The 24,259-nt window shown below is 43.2% G+C and overlaps 2 protein-coding genes across 7 annotated transcripts; one reads left to right on the forward strand and one right to left on the reverse strand.

The window, feature by feature from the left end:
- On the reverse strand, window positions 1,424-11,183 carry LOC8059681. The gene is made up of 10 exons (XM_002454126.2): window positions 9,784-11,183; window positions 8,193-8,672; window positions 7,810-8,111; window positions 6,104-6,829; window positions 5,742-6,020; window positions 5,078-5,239; window positions 4,048-4,983; window positions 3,745-3,960; window positions 2,950-3,210; window positions 1,424-2,155 (listed from the first exon to the last, which is right to left on the reverse strand). Exons 1-10 carry the CDS (start codon window positions 11,066-11,068, stop codon window positions 1,805-1,807), a joined length of 4,998 nt encoding a protein of 1,665 aa, XP_002454171.1. The 5' UTR covers window positions 11,069-11,183; the 3' UTR covers window positions 1,424-1,804.
- On the forward strand, window positions 15,108-22,730 carry LOC8059682 (trafficking protein particle complex subunit 2). Of its 6 annotated transcripts, none has more exons than XM_021458448.1 (7): window positions 15,164-15,549; window positions 20,474-20,478; window positions 21,070-21,201; window positions 21,425-21,510; window positions 21,604-21,665; window positions 22,101-22,165; window positions 22,369-22,730. In XM_021458448.1, the coding sequence occupies exons 3-7, from the start codon at window positions 21,121-21,123 to the stop codon at window positions 22,459-22,461; spliced, it is 387 nt and encodes a 128-aa protein (XP_021314123.1). In that variant the 5' UTR covers window positions 15,164-15,549; window positions 20,474-20,478; window positions 21,070-21,120; the 3' UTR covers window positions 22,462-22,730. The 6 variants fall into 6 exon arrangements, with proteins under 6 accessions (XP_021314120.1, XP_002452440.1, XP_021314123.1 ...); XM_021458444.1 differs by having other exon boundaries at window positions 15,165-15,549; window positions 22,101-22,184; window positions 22,367-22,730; XM_021458445.1 differs by lacking the exon at window positions 20,474-20,478 and having other exon boundaries at window positions 15,108-15,549; window positions 21,073-21,201; window positions 22,101-22,184; window positions 22,367-22,730.

Genomic DNA, 24,259 nt, shown 5'->3' on the forward strand with positions numbered 1-24,259 from the left:
AGGCCAGGGCTGCCCAGGCTACATTTGCTAGCCAGGCTCTATTAGACCAACCAACCAAACAGGACCCATTGTGTTGCCACTTGCCAAGACTATCTTTAAAACAACAACATCCAAAATATAAGATCTATTTGACGTTTGGATAGCACTATAGGCAAAGAGTTCACTACTTAATTTTTATCTTCTTCGACAATAATACCTAAAAGAGTACTCTTTTTGCAAAATGAGTTTCCATAAGAGAGTACCCTTCTGCAAAATGGGTTTCCATAACAGAGTACTCTTTCTGCAAAATGGGTTTCCATGGGAGATGATGCCTATATTTGGGATGTGTTTCTCCTACCCAAAATGGATCTCAAGTACTCAGTTGCTGATATAGTACTATCGTACTCAGTTGGAGGATGATATAGTTACTCCCTTCGTCCCAAATTATAAGTCATTCCAAGAATCTTGGAGAGTCAAAGTTTTTCAAATTTGACCAAATTTATATAGCAAAATAATAACATTTTTAGTACCACAACCAAGTATCATTAGATTTATATTTTCATAGTGTACCTATTTTATGACATAAATCTTTATATTTTCTCTATATTTTTGGTCAAACTTAAAAATATTTTGACTCTCTAAAATTTTTGAAATGACTTATAATTTAGAATGGAGGTAGTAGTATGGAAGACTCATTTTAGGTTCGGGTGACCTGTGCCCATACTTTAAAGATAGTCATAGTCTTGGATCTTGCACCGCAGCAATTTGGCCGTCCTACCTTGGGGCAAGAGCCCAAGAGGTGTGGTTTGGTTTCGACTAGCATTTCTCTGCTTCCAAGCACTGCTCGAAAACAAAGGATCCCCCGTAGCTGAAACTTAAGAATGCGCCAGAAACCGTTGGGCACCAAATCAGGATATCGATGAACCAAAGGTGACACAGGAGATAAATAAAAGAGTTAAGAACATGAGCAGCAGTACTTTAACTTGTCTAGTTGTGGCGTACTACAGACTTTAAAAACATATTTTTAGGTGACTGAACTTGTCAATTGGTGCACCATAGTTAGCGGTCCAGAAATGAACCTACGGTGCACCCTTTTTACGAGTTTATTAGAAACATGTGGTGCAATCTACCAAGTTTAGGGTCCAGAAATGTGCTTTAAAAGTTCATAGACCTAAGTGACATCTCTCGACAAGTTCACTGACCATCGATGTATTTAACTCTAAATAAAATAAAGCCTAGAACTCGTTCACCTTTACCTACCGCAACTCTAATCGAAAACAAATGAACCTGAATGCTTTTAGAACTGAACAATAGCGGTCCAGAAATGAACCTACGGTGCACCCTTTTTACGAGTTTATTAGAAACATGTGGTGCAATCTACCAAGTTTAGGGTCCAGAAATGTGCTTTAAAAGTTCATAGACCTAAGTGACATCTCTCGACAAGTTCACTGACCATCGATGTATTTAACTCTAAATAAAATAAAGCCTAGAACTCGTTCTCCTTTACCTACCGCAACTCTAATCGAAAACAAATGAACCTGAATGCTTTTAGAACTGAACAAGCACAACCAGTCCCATAGCTCTCCACTTGCACCTGATATTTCCATCGGTTTCCTTGATTATTACATACATTATTTCATATGAAGCCCTTTACGCCCATGCGATATCAAGCCGACGGCACTACCAAGTAAGTACAAGAAGAAAACCTGACGGAAGGCCAGGAACAAAAAGGCTATCATGTTGGGCTTGCTCAGCGGCTGCAAAATACGCCCAGGCAAATGTGGCCCATTGAATCAAATGCACAAAATCGGCCACCTCTTCTCACTCAGCTCGGATTGAACCAGCGGCCAGTCGCGCCGTTCAGGTGCCCATTCCCATGGATCCCTGCACCGTTGGGTGCCATTGGGGATGTGGGGATCCGTGAGGACGGAGGGCCAACTGCCACTGAAGGAGGCGAGGAGAATAGGGCAGGGATGTGAGAAAGGGCGGGGCCACCCAAGAGATGGCTGCTACCTTTCCTTTGCTGGATAGCTTTGATCTGCCTTAAACTCTGCTCGTGGATGTTTGCAAGTGCCTCCAGCTCCTCCAACGACAGTGATTCGACGCCAACACCATAAAGTGGAGCATGCCTAGCCATCTCTTCTTGGAGTGACGTTTCAAGTGTCCGAATGTATTGCTGAAAATGATGATACATCAGTAAACATTATAGGTATAGTTGTGATGCAAGGTCCTACACTAGTAATAAGAGCAGCAGCAGGAAAATAATGTGAAATTGCCAAATTGGTCATGACAATGAGTGGGCCATTCAAAGTTCTTCATAACCAGCACATACTAGCTGAAGAACAAGTACAGCTCAGGTGGTGATGACAGACAAAAAGTTACTAATCCGCCACAGAAATTAGCATGTTCGCAATGTTGTAATCAGTAAGGTCCATATAGTTTTGCTCGGCATTCAATTAGGTCAATTAAAAATAACGCAGGGTTCATCCAAAAACTAGGCATACTATTTGTACTAGCTATCTAAAAATAAATATGCAAAATACAGACAATGGAAAATTATATGAATATTTTTTTTAAAAAAAAAATCATCACAACAATCATGTATTTATTGATGCTGGTATTAAAAAACCAGAAGTGACTGTCAGCACATGACGAACAGCCAAGTTGACTACTTGTCTATTTTGTTTCTTGACATCTGGGAGTAATTTCAAACTGAATTGTCGTGGCTACACTTAACTTTATATGCACTACATACAGATTTTGTGATGATTTTTTAAACATTGCAACATGGTATTTTAGCTAATGATGAGGGCACCAGCCCCCCTCGGCGCCAAATCTGCACTCTACAGACAATACTGTTTCCCGATATCATGGACAAGTCCCTAAAAACGTATGATGCCATTGACTAATCCATAATAACATACAGTAGTTGTGGAAACAAGAAACATAAAAAATTAGCAAGGTGGAAACCTGGCAAACTTGAAGTTTGGATTCCATCCCATCAATGTATGCTTCACAACGAGTAATTTGCTCTTCTTTTTCCTTTTTTTCTCCCTCTGTTTGCCCAACTGTCTGTGTCAGCCTTCTCACTTCATTCTCTAGTGATTTTCGAATTTCTTCACGAGTCTGTGTTTCAGCTGCATAACGTTTTAATTCATCGTCAAACCTTTTCCTTGAACCTTCAGCATTCTTCAGCCGTTCTGCTAATGTATTTTTCTCCTTTGTCACTTTCTGCAGCACATAGCACATTAGTTTGGTTGTTTAAAAATGTATAGCAAATACCATTGGTATCATTTGAAATGTAAACAGTTACATGAAGGTCATGATAACTGATATCTCTACTCCCTCCGGTCCAGTTTATAAGGCGCACACACATATCAAGATTCAGACTTCACAATCGTTGACCAATAATTTGGCAAACAATTTTAAAATTGTAAAACAAACTCGATTCGGTTCTTAAAACAGTGAGTGTGCTTTCATCCTACACTTAACCTCAATCACATGGGATAAGTTCTGTATACTGCATATAGAGACTCAAGGTCAAGGTGTGCAGACACATTAAGAATAACTCAACACAAACTACAATGGTAGCCAAAAGAAAACACAGCAAGGAAACAATTAAAGAACATTCATTTCGACAATCGGTATCATAAGCAGTCTATCAAACAATTGATGACAAGAAACACAACAGAAACAGATGAACAGTTCATTTTGATCAGCATAAACACATTTTTGACACATTGTTTAGGATTACTTCAACTTTACCTTTAATTCTTCACGTTTCCGTGCTTTCACCAAGGAGAGTTGTGACTCTGCATCATTAAGACGATCATGGAGATTTCTCTTTTCAGCAGTGAGCTTTACAATCTGATCACCTTTCTCTGATCGCACCCATTCCAACTGATTCTCAATCTCTCGCATCTGATCGGATAATGCCTTCTTCTCACGAGTAAAACGGTCCCTCTCAGCTTTTAGCTCAGACTACAGCAATGAGAAAATCAATAAATCTTAGGCTAACAAACAAAGATGAAAAAAAAGGGTTAACAGTTGGCCACAACAAAGAAATACCTTTAGACCGCCAATAGTTGCCTCCAACTCAGTTCGCTGTTGGTTTAGTGCAATCTTTTCGTTGGTGAAATTTGTTTGCTCCATTTCCATGTCCTCTCGAAGACGAATATTTTCATCTTCAGTAGCACATATTTGGTGCCAAAGATTTGCACGGTCAGCCTGAGCAACTTCAGCAACCTCACGCATCATGTTCAAAACAGGTCTCGCGATCCCATACTCCTCCTTAACAAGAAATACCAAGACATCCATATCGATGTCAACTGCTCGGCAGTTATCTGATGTATTTGTTGCTCGTTCAACAAGGCCCTTAAGAATTCTATATCTATAATGATCCTCGGCATAGATCTTAAATATGATAGCGTAAAGCATCCGCACAAAATCTTGAACCTTCGTTTCTGTAGATAGAGATAATACCTCACCAAGTGCAAGAACTGAAGTGAAATCATTTTCTTGGACAGATAAAGGTTCCAACTGCCCATCTAACAGAACTTGTTTGTTCTGTGAATCATTCACAACAGACCCAGACTTTGAACTTGAACTGTAAGAATGTCTTCTTTCCAGCACCATGGCTACTAATTGTAGACCAAAGGACCCTCGCAATAAAGCCCTCTCAAAAACCTGTGCGACTTCAACAAATAATCCAGGCATTGATAACATTTCTATCAGTGCAAAAACATCTGATAGATGACTTCTTCCATGCACAGCTTGCTCTTGCCAAGAATACATCCCTTCAGCTGAAAGCCCGTCTGTAGAACAAGTACTACAAGGTGATGTTGATGATAGGCAATTGTTTTCAGGCTCACAATCAGAATCAATATCCTTCAATATAGCTTCGGCTACATCTGGCTGGGTTTGAATAGTTTTAGACAAAAAGTCCAGCACGCAATGTGGAACTTCCGTTCCCAAATCTTTCAATCTCCATCTAATAGCTCTAACCTTTGGAAATCAAAAAACCAAAGCAGTTAATGATATGAAAAGTGAGAAGATGCTGAGCAAGCAGAAAGTCAAGAAGCGTGACTGGTAAACATACCGCTACAGAAAGATGCTGACACTGTGATGCCGCCTTAAGAACATAAGTAATGGCAGCTACAAGAGACTCATCGTTTGAGTCAGACAATAATTCAAGTGCATGAACAGATGCTTGTTTCCAGATATCACTTTCAAGTTCCAACTCAGAAAGAGCACCAAAAACCTGCCATAATTAATTGAAAAAAAGAATGTGTCAGGTATTAGCTGTTCACATATATTTTATATAAGCTAATCAAGCACAATAGCTATCCACAAATACAATCATAAAAGTCACAAACCCATGATACATACAGCAGAACAAATGCAGATACATCAGCTATTCATTCCCAAAATAGTGGAAACCATATGCTTTCACACAACAAAATTACTGAAAAGTGTCCAGAAAGTTAAATTAGCCAAAACCATACTTCGTTTTTGTAAGGGCCGCACACAAGCCAAGGTGCAAACTTCTTAATCTTTTATAAAGAAATAAGATTCTGTAGATTATAGCATACAGATTCAGTACAATTGGATTTATATTTGAATATACTTTCATATGATGTCAATCTCATGATCATTAACAATATAACATAAGAGATATTAACAGTCAAAACGTAGCCTTGGAGACCATCCCGGGTCAATACATGCCCCATAGTAGCTAGCATAGTCTTAGGAGGCAAACTTACTGGCAATCTCAATGAAGGCTCTGCATCTGGCTTTTGAAGATGATCTAACAGGGCACAAGCTGCAAGGGAGTGTTCCGAACCATCCACCAACTTTGGTACAAGGGAAATCAAATCTTGATGGAGTTGTTTTGGAGCTTTGTCGAGGACAAGTGCAATCTTCCGGACAGCCTGGGGCCGCCTTCTTGGTTCACGGCATCCATGTGGGACAGCACTGTCCAATGCCCTCAATGAATTAACAATCAACCCTAACAGTTCCTCTGATTGCTCTGGCCACTTTGACTGAGAAAAAAATTGGTCAGATCATACACTAATTGAAGGAATGCGATCATAAAGGTTAAAAAATAATAAACCTCAAATCATACCCAGGAAGCCAGCTCAGGGCCTTCATCTGCTGGCAAATCAGCAGCAGATGTTTCTGGAGGAAAACAGGAATGTTCTAGATTATTTACAGCGATCTCAGTTGCAGCCAAATCTGTATTATGCATTGCAGGACTATCTCGAATATCATCACTATTAGATTCCACCCTCGCATACACATCACTGCATGCACATTCTGTTAGTTCACCTTCAACGCTAAGCTCTGGTGGAGAGCTAGCCCCATTTGAATCAGGAGAAGCTTTAGTGCTTGCTGAGGAACTACTTTCTTCTGAAGGTTGGCAACACTCAACCATTATATCTAGAAGCAAATCTATGATAGCCTGCTTCAAGGCACTAACCCCCATCAACAAGCTAATGAGACTTGTGGAGCTTGAGCTTGAATCACACTTTGAAGCATCTTTCTTTCCACCACTCTTGGTGGATACTTTGGTTGGAAGAAGCATACGCTTAACTTTTGCTGGGTTATCCAGATAAACACGCAGTCCAGTAAGGAATCCAGCTATCGCAGTAGCATCTGTTAGAATTTTCTCTCTTAAAGTAACCTGTGGTTGAGTATAGTTATCTTCGTATGTAAGAGAAAATCCAGCTCTCGAGAGGAGGCTCCGGAAAATATCCTCCTCATCACCACTCATATCTTCGCTATCTTCAGAATCAACAAGTTCATCAGGATCTGTCGACAATTCATCCTGGTCATCATCTGAGGCCCAAACCTGGTAGACAAGTTAATTATGAGCCTAATAAGAAAAGAGCACTGTCTGCCATATGAGCACATCTGGTTATCAGTTCCAAGAATGTACCATGAACAAAACGGATATTTATCAGTGTCACATTAAGGACTACAATGCACAAGCACAGCTACAACTTACATACAAATATCATGCTATGACCCATATAAAATCCTTCAAAGGTCAAAAGACTAAAGTCTACTTACTCAACAATAGTAGTTAACTAATCCAGCACATACTGTTAAGTCATACGACACCCGTTCAAAAAGGAGAAAAAAGGCAGGGGGTCAGAGGACATCCCATTGCTTCGAGTGAACTAGCAAATATGAAGCATCATTGCAATATAACAGCAGGACACATTTCGTATAGGGCATAGCTAGGCCAGCATAGTCCTCGGCAGTAACAATCACCAAAAATGCAACTAAAACAGTAAACAAAAGGGCCAAGAGATGCCTGCTTCAACATGGATAGCTGATGCTACACAAGCCTCATTAAACAATGCAATTCTTCATTCCCTTGCTAAAAAAATTATGGGTTCACAGGACTCTTAGGCCTTGTCTAGTTGGGTGGGGGAAAATTTTTTAGGTACTGTAGCACTTTCGTTTGTATTTGGCAATTATTGTCCAACCATAGACTAAATAGGCTTAAAAGATTCGTCTCGCAATTTACAGGCAAACTGTATAATTAGTTTTTGTTTTCGTCTATATTTAATGCTCCATGCATGTGCCGCAAGATTCGATGTGACGGGAAATCTTGAAAAGTTTTTAGGTTTTGGAGGAAACTAAACAAGGCCTTAACTATCTGATAGGTGCACAGTTTGCTATGCTTACAATTGTTTTCATTAGCATATGCTGTAGCAAATCAGTAAAACTCTACTTATCAGCTGCTTCACTAAACTTCCCTCCGCCTATGCATTAAAAAGCACAAATAGACAAGACATGAAGAAAAAGCAAATGAAAACTCACCTCAAGATCAGAGAAATCAAACCATGGGCAACAGTCTATGATTTCACAAGTGAAAATAACAGTGTCCCGAACAAGAAAGCCAGCATCGGTGTCAACCATGTCCGAAGTCTTCATAAACTGGAGAACTGAATTATTCCATGTTTTCGTGCAGATTGAAGATTCCTTGCACACAGTTTTTGCAGAATTCTTCTGGTTAACTATAGCCATTTTATAATGCACCCAAAAGTTCTTATCAGGATCATACCCAGATGACTGATCACTCTCCAAGTATATGCAGATCGTATCAAACGACTCATATACACCTGCAAGTTACGATGAGGTAAACACAAAGTAAGGGTTTGGTGCAGCTGTATAAGACAAGGAAGTGAATAAATTTACTTTACCTATCCGCAGCTCACAGCCCCCAGCCTGAAAAAATTTACTAAAAATCTTTCTGGACTCCATAATCTCCTTAAAAGACAAGAAATTTTCCACTTTCCATGTGAATGATGGCCGCTTTGGTAAAGCTTCAATCTGACATCCATAAGTTGAACTGCATATTTCAGAATCTTCATCGGTAAGCTCTTGCATAGTTGCTGTTTCCTTCAGAATGAGAACTTCGGCTGAAAACACAACGGTATCCTGCACGAGAAAACCTGCATCCTGATCAAAGAGGCTAGTTAATGTCACAAATTCGCGCCAACCCCAATCTTTCGCTGACTTAGAGTAACGATTCTGAGACTCTTTCGTGATCGACTTCTCCTCCACTTTTTGGTTGATGACAGAGAGACGATGGCTGACAAAGCAACTCCACTCAGTAGTTGTATTTCGGGGATCTGTAACTTCCAGAAACACTGACAGGTGGCATGGTGGTTGAGACTGCCCTGGTTGCAGCAACATAAACAAAACCAAGTGAAAGGATCAGTACCAAATTCTAAGAATGCCCACATATGCAACATTAACAAGTAAATCGTACTCAGATGCTACTGAAAAATGGACACAGTTTTCTTGTAGTGAAAACAAGTTCAAACTTCTAATGAACTAAAACATTGGGGATAGCCATAGAAATATGGACTCAGTGGCAGCAGTTACTGCCCCCAAACAAAACTAAGTACTTGGTCATAACACTTAATTCAATATCGAGGGAAGGAGCCTCAGGAAACCCAAGTTGCGGCTGCATTTGCAAATGCATATTCTACTTCTAAAGTGGAATTTAAGGTCAATTTGATGCTTCGGTATAGTCTATAGTCATATAGTGTAATCATGAGCCAACTCTTGGATCAGCTCCAACAAAAATTGGCACTGTTTTACAATCTCAAGCAAATAGGGGATTCGTTAACAAAACAAAACAAAAAAAATCAACACTCACTGTGGTGCTCTATGAATGCTGCTACATAAGAAAAATAACACTTGTCAGTGGCATCCATTGGTTTAATGCCACACGAACAAACACTTCATGAACAGGGATCATGGATGGAAAAAATGTGAAATCAACATGATATATTGTTCTGGAAGAGGCAGCAGCTACTTATATAAGATAAAAAGTGTGCCTGCCATCCACAAGGACAAGTAGGACAGCTTATATGAGAACAATAGTTATAAGCCACACCTAAGAGAGAGAAGTTATGTCGTATATTCATTGATTGCCTAATCGGTACAACTATTAGCTATTGTTTCTAGGTACAAATTAAGAATTGACTTTTATGGTGAAAATTTCATTAATTCTAAATGAATGGCAAACTTCAAATGCATGTCTGGATTTCACCGTTACAATTCCGGAACTAATTTAATCAAGCACCTCTGACCATTGATTCACATTTTTTCCATCATTTAAGTATCTAAAGATTTGTGCAGACCATGCAGGTGTACACATGCTTAGTTGCCTACAGCATTTCACCAAGTTTCACTCCACAAGCAGTTCAATGTATGTCCGAACAGTATACACAAAGTCTATTTCAAAGCTACCATATGAGAAGCATAAGCCCTAGTGCTTACCCCGTGGATAAACAATAAGACGGCAATCTCGATTCCCAACTTGAAACCGTCTGCTTTTGATACACAGACCCGCAATCTTGCGCTTTTTGAGAAGCTCCTTGAGTCTTGTGAAGCTTTCAATCCTCCACACAAACTTCCCAAAGTGTCCATCAGACTTCCTAGCCCCGGCACGCCCACCACCAGCACCACATATTCCGGGAACCATTGGCAAGCTCCGAGTGAATGAGTTTGACTCCTTTATGACATGCACAGAGGCACTAAACACCACAGCTCCATCTACCAGGTATCCGCTATCAGCAGCCAAAAACTCATCCATCTTGATGTATTCTCCCCAACCTAGACTGGCACTATCCGCCCCAAAACGACCATACGAGTCCTTGTGGATATGGCTCCCACCAGACCTCTGATTAAGGATCGAAATGCGGAAAAGACACCAGCACCCTCGATCACCATCTGGCACACCACTCCCTGTACCACCTGATGTCAATGCCGACGTCGATGACCCAGATGCTACCTGCACAACGGGCTCCTTGCTTTCCAGACAAACAGATAAATGTTCTGCGCCAGAGACATTGCTCTGATAGACGCTAATCCGGAGGCCGCAGTCAGTCCCGCCAGCAGAGGCAGCGGCAGGGAAGAATGCAGGGCTCATGATCTTCTGTGTGCGGATCATTTCTCGGAAGAGGCCAAAATTGAGCACCTTCCAGGTAAAACGACCGTCAGCATCAGCGAAGGAGGCCGCCTCGGAGAGCACAGATATGTCAGCAGCAATGACGAGGGCGTCGTGGGGCTGGAAGAGGAAGGCGGCGGCGGAGGAGGGCGCAAAATCGCACCAGCCGTGGGAGCGCTTCTTGGACGAGAATCGGTGCCAGGAATCGCGGCCCAGCGACTTGGCGGGATCGGTGGGGTGGACAACGGAGAGGCGATAGCTGAGGAAGCAGTCCCATTTGGAGGAGGTGGTTGTCGTGGTGGATGACGACGACGACACCGGGGTTTTGGGGTCGAGGACCTGAAGGTAGAGGGAGAGGTACCCCGGCAGCGCCTGCGAGTCGCCGCGCGGGTAGAGGAGGAGGCGGCAGTCGAAGCCGCCGACCTCGAAGTACCGGCTGTAGAAGGTGCGGGCGCGGGTGCGGGGGAAGTCCGGGAGCGTCCACCGGCAGGAGGCGGAGGCGTCCCCGCGGCGGTCGACCGTAAACGTCGCCGACGTGGAGTCCGACGGCGAAGGGGAAGGGTCATCGGTGGTGACCGCCGCCGCCGCCGCCGCGGCGGAAGTGGTGGGCTTCATGGATTGGGGATTTTTGGTTTGTTTTTCGGGGTGTGTTTTCTCTCCCTTTTTTTTTCTTTGGCCTTTGGCTCTTGGAGATGCAGGAGCAAAGGCTTGGTTGGGGAGGCGAGGCGAGGAGGGTGTTGCCGCTGGCGTGATGTTTTCTACTCTATTTGTTTATTTATATTTATTATTTCTGTTTCCCTATCCTTCCGTTTCTTTATTTTTGGTATTATAATCAATAATGCCACCTACGACTGTATATGATTCACCTTTCACATTTTCTTTCTCCTGCTAGAGTAAATGTGCTATTATATAAATACAAATATAGAGCTCTGGCTGCAAGTCAGAAAAGTTTGGTGGTAGAGAGGGGATGTGAGGTTTTATGATCTAAATTGATCTCTCGGTTAACCCTGTTTGTTTTTGTTTCTTGTATGTGCTGAACTTTTTACTTTAATTAATTCGTAAGCTGTAGGGGTGCAAACCCCTCTAGTTCCTTCAAAAAACAATCAAGGTTGACAATTGATCATGTATGCGAGTAGCTTGTAATAATTCATGAATGTTGTGTTAATAACATGTTCTAGCTTGGTATTTTATTTTTGCATTTGTAAACAAATATAGGCTTAATCTTTGGGACGTTTGTAAAATTGTTGCGTGACAAAAGGAAACAAATTATGGTTTTCTCGTACAAACATCGAACAACTAATAAAGTAATACAGTCATAAATAAATGAGTCAAAGTTAGGTTTGGAAGTGTATTCGACTTGCTCTTAGTCACTACATCAGAAAATTTGTCTGTTTCTAACTTTTGTCGTGTTTTATACTTAGACCAACATTCATGTGATACATCGTCAAAAAATACCGGACGTAAAAACTTGTACGAAGTTGCATAAAAATATAGTTGAAATGAACAATTCTTAAATATATAAAATATTTTGTAAGGAAAAGTGTCATCTATTATAAGATATAATGCTTGAAAATAAGAAAGTGAAACATGTATTAGCATGGTTATTAATAATAATCATGAATAATAAAACAAATAAATGGCTGGATATACTCTTCAATCTTCATCTAACAATTTATATATTGCATATATGTAATAAGAAAAGTGAACAACAAAGTTCTACCAGGGAAGATGTGTATATGTTATGACTTATGAGATTGGACCTAAAAAGTTCAGCTCAATAAATGGGTCTTACGCAAAAACACTTGTCTTGTTTATGACAAGGTGTTTCCACGGGATACCAAGTAAAAATCCTAACTTACGATAAAATACTAGAATACAAAATAAAGTCATATATTCATATATTTATGAAATTAGACCTATTGATTAAACACATGTTCTATTTTTTTGAATGTTTAATCCTATAGATACGGTACTAGTCTTAGTTTATCCTCGTATCCTATTTCTTATTAAAAACTTCCCTTATATGCATCGAAACTTATATCGATCATTTACTTGCCATTGAAATTTTATTGCTCCTAAAATGGTATTGTTTATTTCTTTTCTCCCATCTACGTCATTGTCGTGGATTCCATCACTTTCGGTCAAAATTATAGCTAGATGCAATGTTAGTTTTATAAGTCAAAACACTCGTAAACTTCGTTGCCTTATTTGCAAGTATCATTCACCCATATGGTTGTGGCTCACAAGCCTGTCCCAACTGCCGCTAGTTGTGTTGTCTTCACCGTCGCGCTCACCACACCCTTCATGGCCCAACAATGTTATAGCCCGGTGCTAATTGCAATAACTCAGTCTCATGCCATGGCTACTACATGAACACAATGCCCTAAGGTCATGTCATGTGCTCCCGCATAAGCACCCTCGTATATATTGACATTGCCTTTGGTAAGCCACCTTGCTACCATGGGGCACCGTATTGATTGCCCATTGATGAAGCTTCAACCACTCATCTCGTCAACCACTAACACACGTAGGAAATAGTGTGTGGATGCTCGGTGGTACAAACCTTAATTCCTACTAAAAAAGCACAACATCACACAAAATTAATTAGTAACACAATAGCCCTTCTGTTTGGCCAAAGGATCCTAGTCCAATTGGTCTAGTCACTCTAGTGGCACCCCTATGTTCTGAGTTCGAATCTCAACTGAGGCAAATTTTAGGCTAGGGTAAAAAACCTCGTTGCAGTAGCCATGGTTCGGAGGATTTTCTTGTTGGGGGCTAGGAATCTTCTCATGTCAAGTCTGGTCCAGCTTGTGGACCATGTGTGTGCGCCTTGATTGTCGCACGCTCTGTCAGGCATTACTGTGGGGCGATAGCACCCCATCGTCCGAGTTTCGTGTACTCTTTGTTTGTACGCTATAATTACTAGATGAAGGTTTACAACCCAAGGTTTGCATTAATGACTTGCTGCCTTGTAAGTCATAGGTTAAGGTGGAATTATTGTTTAACTACTTGTTTACCAAGACACCATTTGATCTTGAGCTAGTTAGAACCAAAGAACCACTCTATACCTTCTTTTCAGTAGAGTTGCTCTTTGGTAAGATTGACATTAAAAAAAACAATCAAGGCACCTTCAAGATATTCTTGAAGTACTCTATGGTTCTAGAGTTTTCAAGCCATTCCGGAAGCAATAAACCTTGAAAAGTAACTCTTAATTACGCTTTGTTTAAAGACCATGTTACAAAACCTTGAACTCTAGATGCAGTGCACTAGGTTACTCTCGATCTCACCAGAATGCAATCAGTAAATATTGCGTGTGAGAGAATAATAGAATACTTTAGTATGTGAAAGAAGTTTTTCAAGTTACCAAGAGACTTACTCATAGAAGGCTCGATAAAAATTCAGCCCACCAAATACACATCGACCGGAGACTCACACCTACTTTCTTTTTGTTTCCATTGGACACACATAATCATGGTACCCACTCCTCTTGTCATATATCAGTTTCAATCTTTCCATGGTCTCATGGACTACACGATAAAGATATATATAGGTGGTAGCTACATGCGTTAGGATGATCAACTATTGTGCGGCGGAACAACATGGACCGATAAACAACAACTGTGACACATGGTAGAGTGGTGAGGATAGACATACAATGCATGTGTGGATAAACAAGCGGCTATGCAAGTATGTAGGTGAGTATCAAGTACTTAGAGCAGATGTGTGTAAGCTGTGATGACCGATAATAATTGTACAACTGCACAAATATGGCTTGGACTTAGATGGAAGAAGCAAAGAGGAATGCGGTGATTCCATGTGTTGTACTGAGCTCGGAGGTCTCATGTAGCACCGAGAAACCAAAGCGACTATGACAACACTGAAACATAATTTTTTTTTATTTTACCATACAATAGACATATAATAAACATGATACATAAATAAAGAGATGCAACATATAACAATAAAACTAATAACTTATACACTATTTGTTTTTAATTATAAGATATTTTGGTTTTTATAATAGTTTTATTTTTATTAGACACATATATACACACCATATCTAAATATATGTAGTGACATTAGAAAATTAAAATGTCTTATATAATTTGAAAGATGAAGTATTATTTTGAACAACATAATTGCATGTTTGAATGCACCCGACTAAAATTTATAGCTAGCTAAATTTTAAAGTAAAACTTTAATGAACTAAAAATTTCTTAGCTAAACTTTAGTTAGGGTATTTAAATGCTCCAACTAATAAACTCAGCTGAATTTTAGCTAGCTTTAGTTGGCTTTAAATAATAAATCCAATTAAACATTAACAAGTCTTTTAACCGAGTTGTTTGCCTAATAGACCTTAGCCGAGTTGTTTACTTAATAGTTATTTTTTTGAATTTAACAATTAAATCTAGCTAGGCCTTGTTTAGATCTATTTTTTTTTTAGGAATTTGATATTGTAGCACTTTCGTTTTTATTTGACAAACATTGTCTCTAGGCTTAAAAGATTCGTCTCGTGTTTACAGGCAAATTGTACAATTAGTTTTTGTTTTCATCTATATTTAATGCTCCATACATAAGCCGCAAGATTCGATATGACGGAGAATCTTAAATTTTTTTTGATTTTGGATGATCTAAACAAGGCCTAACTAAAATTTGGTTGATGCATCGAAACAGAAGGGCAGTCAAAATTTGATGGAAAAAGGAATCTCCAGAACACCCACACCCCCAAGCCCACGGAGAGCGCGCTCCTGCCTTGTGGGCACGACCACGACTGGGCGTCTCCTCCGGGCAAACCCCCCCTCCACCGCCCCGCGCCTCCCTCTCCCTCTCCCGCGGCGACGTGTGCCCAGGTCTTCTTCAGTTCCTTCGCCAGTGCGAGCATCATCAGGTACGCGGTACGCGCCCACACCCCCAAGCCCACGCGCGCTCCTGCCTCGTGGTCGTGGGCACGAGCACGAGCACGACTGGGCGTCTGCCGTCTGGTCCGGGGCCTCCGGGCAAACCCCCCTCCACCGCCCCGCGCCCCCCTCTCCCTCTCCTGCGGCGACGTGTGCCCAGGTCTTCTTCGGTTCCTTCGCCAGTGCGAGCATCATCAGGTACGCGGTACGCGCCCACCCGTTTGTTTTTCCTTCCCTGCTGTGCGATACCGAGCACCCAAATTCCCGGGCCTTTTACGGCCTTTTACATATTTACCATCATAAAGTGTCTCTCACCCGATTATCACTCTTATAATGTGCCATACATATTTACCATCTTTAAGCGATAACTCTTACATTTAGACCACATTTGCACATGTGGCAGCCCAGACCGACTGACATGGTGGTGCTGACTCAGCATGAGCAGGCGAAATGACGATGCTGCCCCTGGCCTCATTTTCTTCTAAACACAGCAGCATAAAAACCCCTCTATTGATAAAAAAAAAACACAGCAACATATTTCATTTGCACACAGACAGCAACATAACACAAGGATCTGCTGTGTTTTTTTTATGTTGCTGTGTTTTTTTATCAATAGAGGGGTTTTTATGCTGCTGTGTTTAGAAGAAAATGAGGCCAGGGGCAGCATCGTCATTTCGCCTGCCCATGCTGAGTCAGCACCACCATGTCAGTCGGTCTGGACTGCCACATGTGCAAATGTGGTCTAAATGTAAGAGTTATCGCTTAAAGATGGTAAATATGTATGGCACATTATAAGAGTGATAATCGGGTGAGAGACAACCGTTATGATGGTAAATATGTAAAAGGCCCCAAATTCCCAAACGTTGTACTGGGATCTGATCTGGTTATAACGGTATGCATGTATTATGCTTGTGCCTACTAACTTGGATTGTTAAAAAAAAAATGGGTGTACTGCTTAGCTGACAAGTAGGCCTGAGTAATCCGTGTTGTTAGAGGTACCAAAATTCCTTGTTTAAGCAGAAAAATTATGCCACCTTGGAACCTTTCGATGTTAGAAGAGGTCAATCTTCGGTTTAGATCTTGCCAGAGCTATAGGATTTGCTCCATTTTGTGCTCATAGTCATAACCCTGCACTAGCAAATTGCAGCGCCATGAAACCAAATTAATCAGTGAATAGATTAATTTGCATGCTCTCAGCCTTGTGTAACTTTGTCCATTCTGCTTGAGGCTGTGATCCTTGTTGGCTCTTGACTTCTTGAGGAATGCCAGTTATATTGATGAAGGAAGTCAAATAGGGTTCTAAACTTACAAATCTCTAAGACTACTAAGAGAATCTTGCAGGATAATTGCTCTTGGTGGCTCACACAGCCGTACCAGCTAATGCCCGTATTTTTCTGTAATTTCCTCCTTGTTGATATTTGTTAGTTGGGTGAGGAGGTTGGCTTTCTTGTTCTGGAAGACCCTCAACTTTGCACCCACTTCTTACATAACTAGAATGTGCAGCAATGATGTAGCTTTTCTTTGTCGCAGCCAGCGATTGTTCTGAAGGAGTTGTAGTCATATTTTGGGTGGTTCATGTTATCAAGCCACTTTATTACCCTGCAGTGCTGATGTGCTTGGTCTATCAGCAATTGGGCAAAATATGTAGTTCGTGACTCCATCTTTTGATGCCATGATAGGTTCTGGCCTCTGGGAGCTATTGTGGACTTCTGTAGAGGATGTAGCTGGCAATATCGTAATCTAGCCCCACCATCTTTCCAAAAATTTTCTATCGTTTTACAATGTTTTTGTCTACCTTCAGCACTAAGAATGTCTGGGGTTTCCATGTGTTGACCATTTTCTTTTCAAGATTTCTAACATATATTTAGTCGAAGTGAATGATCTTCCTTCTGATGAAAGCACTTTGATTTATCAACAAGTTTTTCCATGACTGTAATATTTGTGGGAGCAAGGACCTTCTCAATCCTGTGAATTAAGCTTATCAGCCTGCAGAGGTCAGCCTCATCTGCCCCTTCTTTTTTGGGATATGAGTTATGTTGCAGTGGTGAGGTATCAGAGGCTTTCTGTTCTGAGGTTGAAGAAAGCATTCAGAATGGCTATTTGGTTGTTTTTATGATTCCAGATCAGTATTTGTACAAACTAGAACTCATTGGTGTAGCCATGTAGTTTTGTGCTTTATCCCCTGGCATCTGAGAGATGGACGAGAGTGACAATGGTTCCTCTTGTGGCCTTGTGGGAATGTTTTTTTTTTTAATGTAAAATACAGCATGGGAGCCCCCCACTGTAGATATCTATTAGAAAAAGGAGGCTTTACCCAAGCCAAAACACACAGAAAAAGAACAGGAGATGCAAGCTCAAGGAGAGGTGCAAATCTAGGGTAGTCTATACAGAGAAGGAACTCTTGACGTTTGTCTTCACAAATTCTACAAGCCTGCAACCTGGTCTCTTCACAGAAGAGATGCTTCCAAGACTCCAGGGAAGGATGACCCCTATCAAAGATGAAGTTGTTTCTTTGCTTCCAAATCTGCCAAGCAGCAATGATGAAGATCTCCATGAAGGAGTGGTGAAACTGCTGTTTTGTCTGTTTCATCATTTGGAAGCAATCTCATGCATAGTCCCAGTGAATTCCTAAGGGCTGCCAATAGGCTTGACTAAGCGGCAACTGAAGAACAAGTGAAAGGCAGTTTCTTGAATGTTGTTGCTGCTTAAAACACAATTATAGTTGTTGCCTTCTAGCTTATGCTTCTTCCTCTTTAGGACTGAATTCCTTTTGTGGGAATGGTGCATCTAGGAACTGTATATAAGGTCATTAGTGTGTTAATATAATGCGACCAGGGTAGGTTCTTCACTTATGTCATTTGTGCCCCATGTTTAATGGTACGGTTCCTAGCCTTGCTGCGTAGGTTATAGGGCGGAGAGTAGAGAGAGCTGGAGCGTGTTCGTTGGCGGCGGCGGGGAGCCGTCGCGATCAGGGGTTAGAGACCACAAGAGCGAAGAGCAGATGGATGTCGGGCGCCCAAGGGTGTCAAGTCGACACAATCCCAGGCTGATGTCTATTCATCTGATATGATAGCCTTAAGGCAATTACAAACTGACTCTTACTAGGATTATGGAATAAGTAACAAACTCTAAGACTCCTAAGATTTCCTAAACTAAACCAGAGTCCTAAACTAAACCAGAGTCCTGGACTCGTGGTAGCTGTTGAGGCTATGCGGCCAGCACATGGGCCAAGCCCGACGCTGCCGCTCAGCCCTGCTCCCTAGCCTTGCGCCTCTCATATGTCTTGCCCACCATAACATCTCTCCCCCCCTCGGGAAACAGCTCGTCCGCGAGCTGGAAAGAGGGATGAGCTTCACGAAATGCTAGAACCGGCTCCCAAGTAGCCTCCGAGATGGGCATGCCTGACCATTCAACAAGGACATGCCAGACCCCACGACGTAATTCCGAACGAAGCACCCGTTCCGGCTGCTGCAGAGGTCGACCATGGCGTAGAGGCGGCAAAGTCGGTGGAGAAGACGGCGGTGAGCCCCGTAACGGCTTGAGAACGCCAACGTGGAAGACGTCATGGATACGCGCCTCACTTGGCAGCTGAAGACGATACGCGACCTTGCCGACGCGGGCAACCACCTGAAAAGGGCCTGCGTATTTAGGCGCCAACTTGCCTCGGCCGCCAGGAACCAAGCTCTTGGTGTGACGGTGCAGCATCCTGAGCAAGACCCAATCCCCGACGGCGAACTCGAGATCACGGTGGTTGGCGTCGTAGAATCGGCGAGCGTGCTCTTGAGCTTGAAGAAGACGAGCACACACCAGGCGTTGATGAACCTCGTCCTCAAGCCGTTCCTGCGCCGCTGCGTACTCGTTATCTTCGACGACATCCTCATTTACAGTGGCTTGTGGACGGAGCACTTGCGCCACGTACGTGCTGTCCTGGACGTTTTACGCGCGCACCAGCTCCACCTCAAGCGATCCAAGTGCGCCTTCGCTGAAACCTCCATGCAGTACCTGGGACATGTCATCACGGCTCAGGGTGTGGCCATGGACCAGTCCAAGGTCGCTGCAGTCCAGTCCTGGCCACAGCCGCGAATAGCACGCGGTCTCAAGGGTTCCTGGGGCTTGCAGGCTACTACCACCGCTTCATACGCGACTATGGCATCATCGCAGCGCCCCTCACTCAGCTCCTGCGCAAGGATGGCTTCCACTGGTCACCCGAGGCGGAGGTGGCGTTCGTGGCACTCAAGGCCGCGCTCTCGGCAGCACCGGTGCTTCACCCGCCGGACTTCAGCTTGCCGTTCATCGTCGATTGTGACGCGTCAGGGTCCGGGTTCGGCGCGGTTCTTCATCAGGATGGGGCGCCCATCGCGTTCTTCAGCCGGCCCTTTGCAGCTCGACATCTGAAGGTGGCAGCCTATGAGCGCGAGCTCATCGGCCTGGTTCAGGCAGTTCGCCATTGGCGACCCTATCTTTGGGGCCGTGCTTTCATCGTCCGGACAGATCACTACGCGCTGAAATATATGCTGGATCAGCGCCTCTCCACCATCCCGCAACACCACTGGATTAGCAAATTATTTGGCTTTGATTTCAGGGTCGAATACCACTTCGGCAAGACTAATGTGGTGGCCGATGCGCTCTCGCGTCGCGATGGGGATTCTCCGCTGCTGGCCGCTCTCCTCGACGTGGGGGTGCTGTTCACTTCGGCGCTGTCGGCGCCCAGCTTCCAGCTCTTCGACGATCTCCGGCGGGAACTGGGGGCCGATCCGGTGCTGCGCGCTCGCCTTGATGCTGTGGCAGCAGGTCTGCATGGTGACACCTGGTCTGTACAGGATGGCCTGCTTCTCCACCGCGGTCGTGTCTTCATCCCTAGCACTTCGGCGCTGCTCGAGGACGTCCTGCAGTTGGCTCATACCGGGGGCCATGAGCATCCAAAAGACCCTTCATCGCCTCCATGCGGAGTTCTTCGTCGAGCATGATCGCCGGGTGGTGGGTGATTTTGTCTGCTCCTGTCCCACGTGCCAACGGAACAAGACGGAGACATTGCATCCGGCGGGACTGTTGCAGCCGCTGCCGGTTCCTTCGCGCATCTGGGCGGATATTTCTCTGGACTTCATCGAGGCGCTGCCCAAAGTTCATGGCAAAAGCGTCGTGCTCACAGTGGTCGACCGGTTTTCAAAGTATGCTCATTTTATTCCTCTGGGTCACCCCTACACGGCGTCGTCGGTGGCTCGCGCCTTGGTACGGTTCCTAGCGTTGCTGCGTAGGTTATAGGGCGGAGAGTAGAGAGAGCTGGAGCGTGTTCGTTGGCGGCGGCGGGGAGCCGTCGCGATCAGGGGTTAGGTCACACAAGAGCGAAGAGCAGATGGATGCCGGGCGCCCAAGGGTGTCAAGTCGACACAATCCCAGGCTGATGTCTATTCATCTGATATGATAGCCTTTTAAAGGCAATTACAAACTGACTCTTACTAGGATTATGGAATAAGTAACAAACTCTAAGACTCCTAAGATTTCCTAAACTAAACCAGAGTCCTAAACTAAACCAGAGTCCTGGACTCGTGGTAGCTGTTGAGGCTATGCGGCCAGCACATGGGCCAAGCCCGACGCTGCCGCTCAGCCCTGCTCCCTAGCCTTGCGCCTCTCATATGTCTTGCCCACCATAACATTTAACAATTCTGTACAATTATTATTCTGCCCTCTACTCCTGTATATTTATGGCTGTGTTGTTTGCAGGCATTTAAACTATTTTCAGAGCATTAAACCGCCATCTCACTTGTTGAAATGGCGAGCACAGCATGCTTTGTGATTGTTAGTAAGAATGACATCCCAATCTATGAGGCTGAAGTTGGATCTGCTCTCAAAGTATGTCTCTTTCAATACACTCCTAGAATTAATGTTGTATCAGCCTAGATTCTTTTCTATGATATTATTCTGTATCTGTGGCGATGATAGTTTGTACACAACCATGTGCTAGGATTTCATTCACTTTCCCATTCAGTTATCATGGTTTCATGATTAGTGTAAACATGATTTGTGATGTTTGTTTGCTGCTCATTGTGATCCTTCAATTTACTTCATCTGGCAGAAAGAAGATTTAGCTCATCAGCATCAGTTCATTTTGCATGCTGCATTGGATGTTGCTCAGGACCTTGCATGGTCTACTAATGCAATGTGAGTGGTGGACTTTGTCTGCCATCTGTTTATATTTTAACTTCTTTGTTTCTGGCTTCACATAATTTGTTCACCAGTTTCTGCATTTTTCAGGTTTCTGAGATCAGTTGATAGATTCAGTGACTTCGTCGTGTCTGTATATGTAACTGCTGGTCATATCCTTCGTGTACTATGATATCAGTTAATTTATAAATCCATTTAAATTTATATACTAAAAAAACTAGAAACTTAAAGAAGTTAGATAGTGATTAACTGATTATTCAGTTTGCACAATCTCGACCGAGATCACCATTTTCCCTGCTCGCAGCCATGGAACAGGCTTCACATGGTTGTATTTATCATCAGTGCTGCAGCCATGATATCCTGTTCTATCTTTAAAAAAAAACTCGACCAGGGGGAGAGACGTCCCCCTGATTTCGTCTTAAGAAGATGGTGCCGTGACTCGAACCCGGGCTGGCTCAGCCAACCGCTTCTTTGGCGTGTTGAGCTGACCAGTTACACCGTGAGAGTGTTGGCATCCTGTTCTATCTTTATTTCGGTATTTCCTCTGTCCTAGATCTTTTTGCTTCCTTGACGAACATTGTTGGCACATACCAGATTTATGTTGCTTCATGACTCACGGAGCGATGATGGAATAAAGAGTTTCTTTCAGGAGGTCCATGAACTTTACATGAAGCTTAATATTCAGATATAGTTCATGGCTTTTCCTGGTTATTTACTCTGAGATGACTGCGATGCGATGTTACAAAATTTTGCACCTACATCATTGGATATCTTTTCTCTGTACAATCCAATATTCTTCATCCTTTCCTTCTTCTGACATTATGGGCTTTTCTTTGTGAAACTTTTGCTGTGCAGATATTCCTCAATCCGCTCTACTTGCCTGGTTCTCGCATCACATCTTCCTATTTTGATACCAAGGTTAGGACGCTTGCAAGGAAATACCTTTAGCATGCACTCCGCTGAAGACCCTGTTGCGGTGGCCCTCTTTCCTCTCATTTTTCATATATTCTTGTTAGTCAATGACTGATATATGCTAGACTTCTCCATAAGGTGCAGCTCGAAGCCATTTTTTCACACTGATAAATTCAGAGCATTGTACAAGAAAACTTATGTTTCAGCTATTCTCTTTGTACAGCGTTGCACGAAGCAAATCTCTAGAAATATAGCCTTTGCAGATACAGTATCTTTCTGAAGTATGATTTTCTTTTTTTTTATTAATTCACATAGTACCTGCCATTTTTCTACCAACCTTTTGAAATTACCACGGTTTCTTCAGCAGTGCCTATGCCGAGAAATGGAGGTGGTGACGCCTTGCAATTTCAGCAGTGAGTCCAATAATTTGTGCACGGCAGATAAAATCTGTTCCAATTAAAGGCTCATTAGTCACTTGCGCAGCTTTTACGATCTCTGCGCCGACGCCGCACATCTGCCTAGTAATTACAGTCAGTTATTATTACTGCAAAGGATGTGGAGCCTGGGAAGCCTGTTGCTGCACTTGCAAGTGCAGCAGCGAGATTGGAACTGCTCTCCCTGGAGTCCCAAACGGCCCAAACGCGGCGATCGTGCAGCCGTACACCCCGAGCCCATCAACCAACGACAGGTGCACCGTGCGGCAGTAATGCGCGACCTCTCTGAATCCACGGTCAGGACGTCGGCTAGCTTATCAAATCGGCACCGGATCCGGGGCAAGATTTCACTGGGATTTGAGGGCGGCCGCCGGCAACACGTCATGTTCGCAGGCACATCAGAATCCAGTGCGGGGTCACTGGCTAGTTTACTGCTCACTCACTCACTCACCATCGCCACCTCACGAGCCACCACCATTCCTGTATCCGGATACCGAAGAACAACAACCTAGGAGCAGAGCTGCCAAAAAGCCCAGGACTTGAGGCGGCTCATCTCATCATCCATGCGGAAAAAGAGCAGCATTGGCAGTGACTAATAGTGCGTGGGTCATCTCTGCCTTTGAGACGCTAGTCAGGATGAGATCACCGGCATGCACGGCATGGCTGGATTGCATGCAGTTCAGGATTGGAGCTGGCCGAGGAGGATGCAGTTGAAGATTCGGTGACGGATGACAAAACATGGCGTCACTGAAAGAGCCCGATCTCCGGTCCAATCCAATGGCAGTGCGGCGAAGCATGCATGGGATGTCGGGGGTCTGGTGTTTGTGCGGGTGGATCCTGCACTGTTGCAGATCGTTATCTCGCCCGATAAGTACGGGCACTATCTTCGCCAATGGAAGGGGGAGCTAGATTAGCGAGTCACGTCAGCACACCCTCCCCAGCTTATTTTTCGCTTTCGTTTCGTCTTCTCAAAGTGGATTATCTGCAGCTGCAAGTTGCGGCACTTGATCTCTCTTTGAGTCTTGAACAAAATATTGAACGAGATGCTCACCTTTCGGAATGTCAGTCACAGTATGCAGTGATGTTAGCCAGTACAGTGCAAATTCTTCTTTTTGAAGGAGAGCCACCTGGGTTTGAGTTATTAATGAAACAAGATTATCGAGAGATTGGTTCTGTATCGGTCATCAATATTATCTCTTTTCCTCGTCTAATAAAATTTGCGACAAATCTCTCGTCCTTCCTTAAAGAAGTTATTACCTTATGATGAACACACCCGAGAATAACGAACTCTGAATCAGTTTTTGTGTTCTTGTTTCTGGTCCTGTCTAGAGACTTGCTTCGTCTTCAGTTCAGACTTCAGAGCTCCCTGGAACGGTGTGTGGCATTATAAAGAGAAAAAA

The sequence above is a fragment of the Sorghum bicolor genome, chromosome 4 (genome assembly GCF_000003195.3).
Source record: "Sorghum bicolor cultivar BTx623 chromosome 4, Sorghum_bicolor_NCBIv3, whole genome shotgun sequence".
NCBI classification, from domain to species: domain Eukaryota; kingdom Viridiplantae; phylum Streptophyta; class Magnoliopsida; order Poales; family Poaceae; genus Sorghum; species Sorghum bicolor.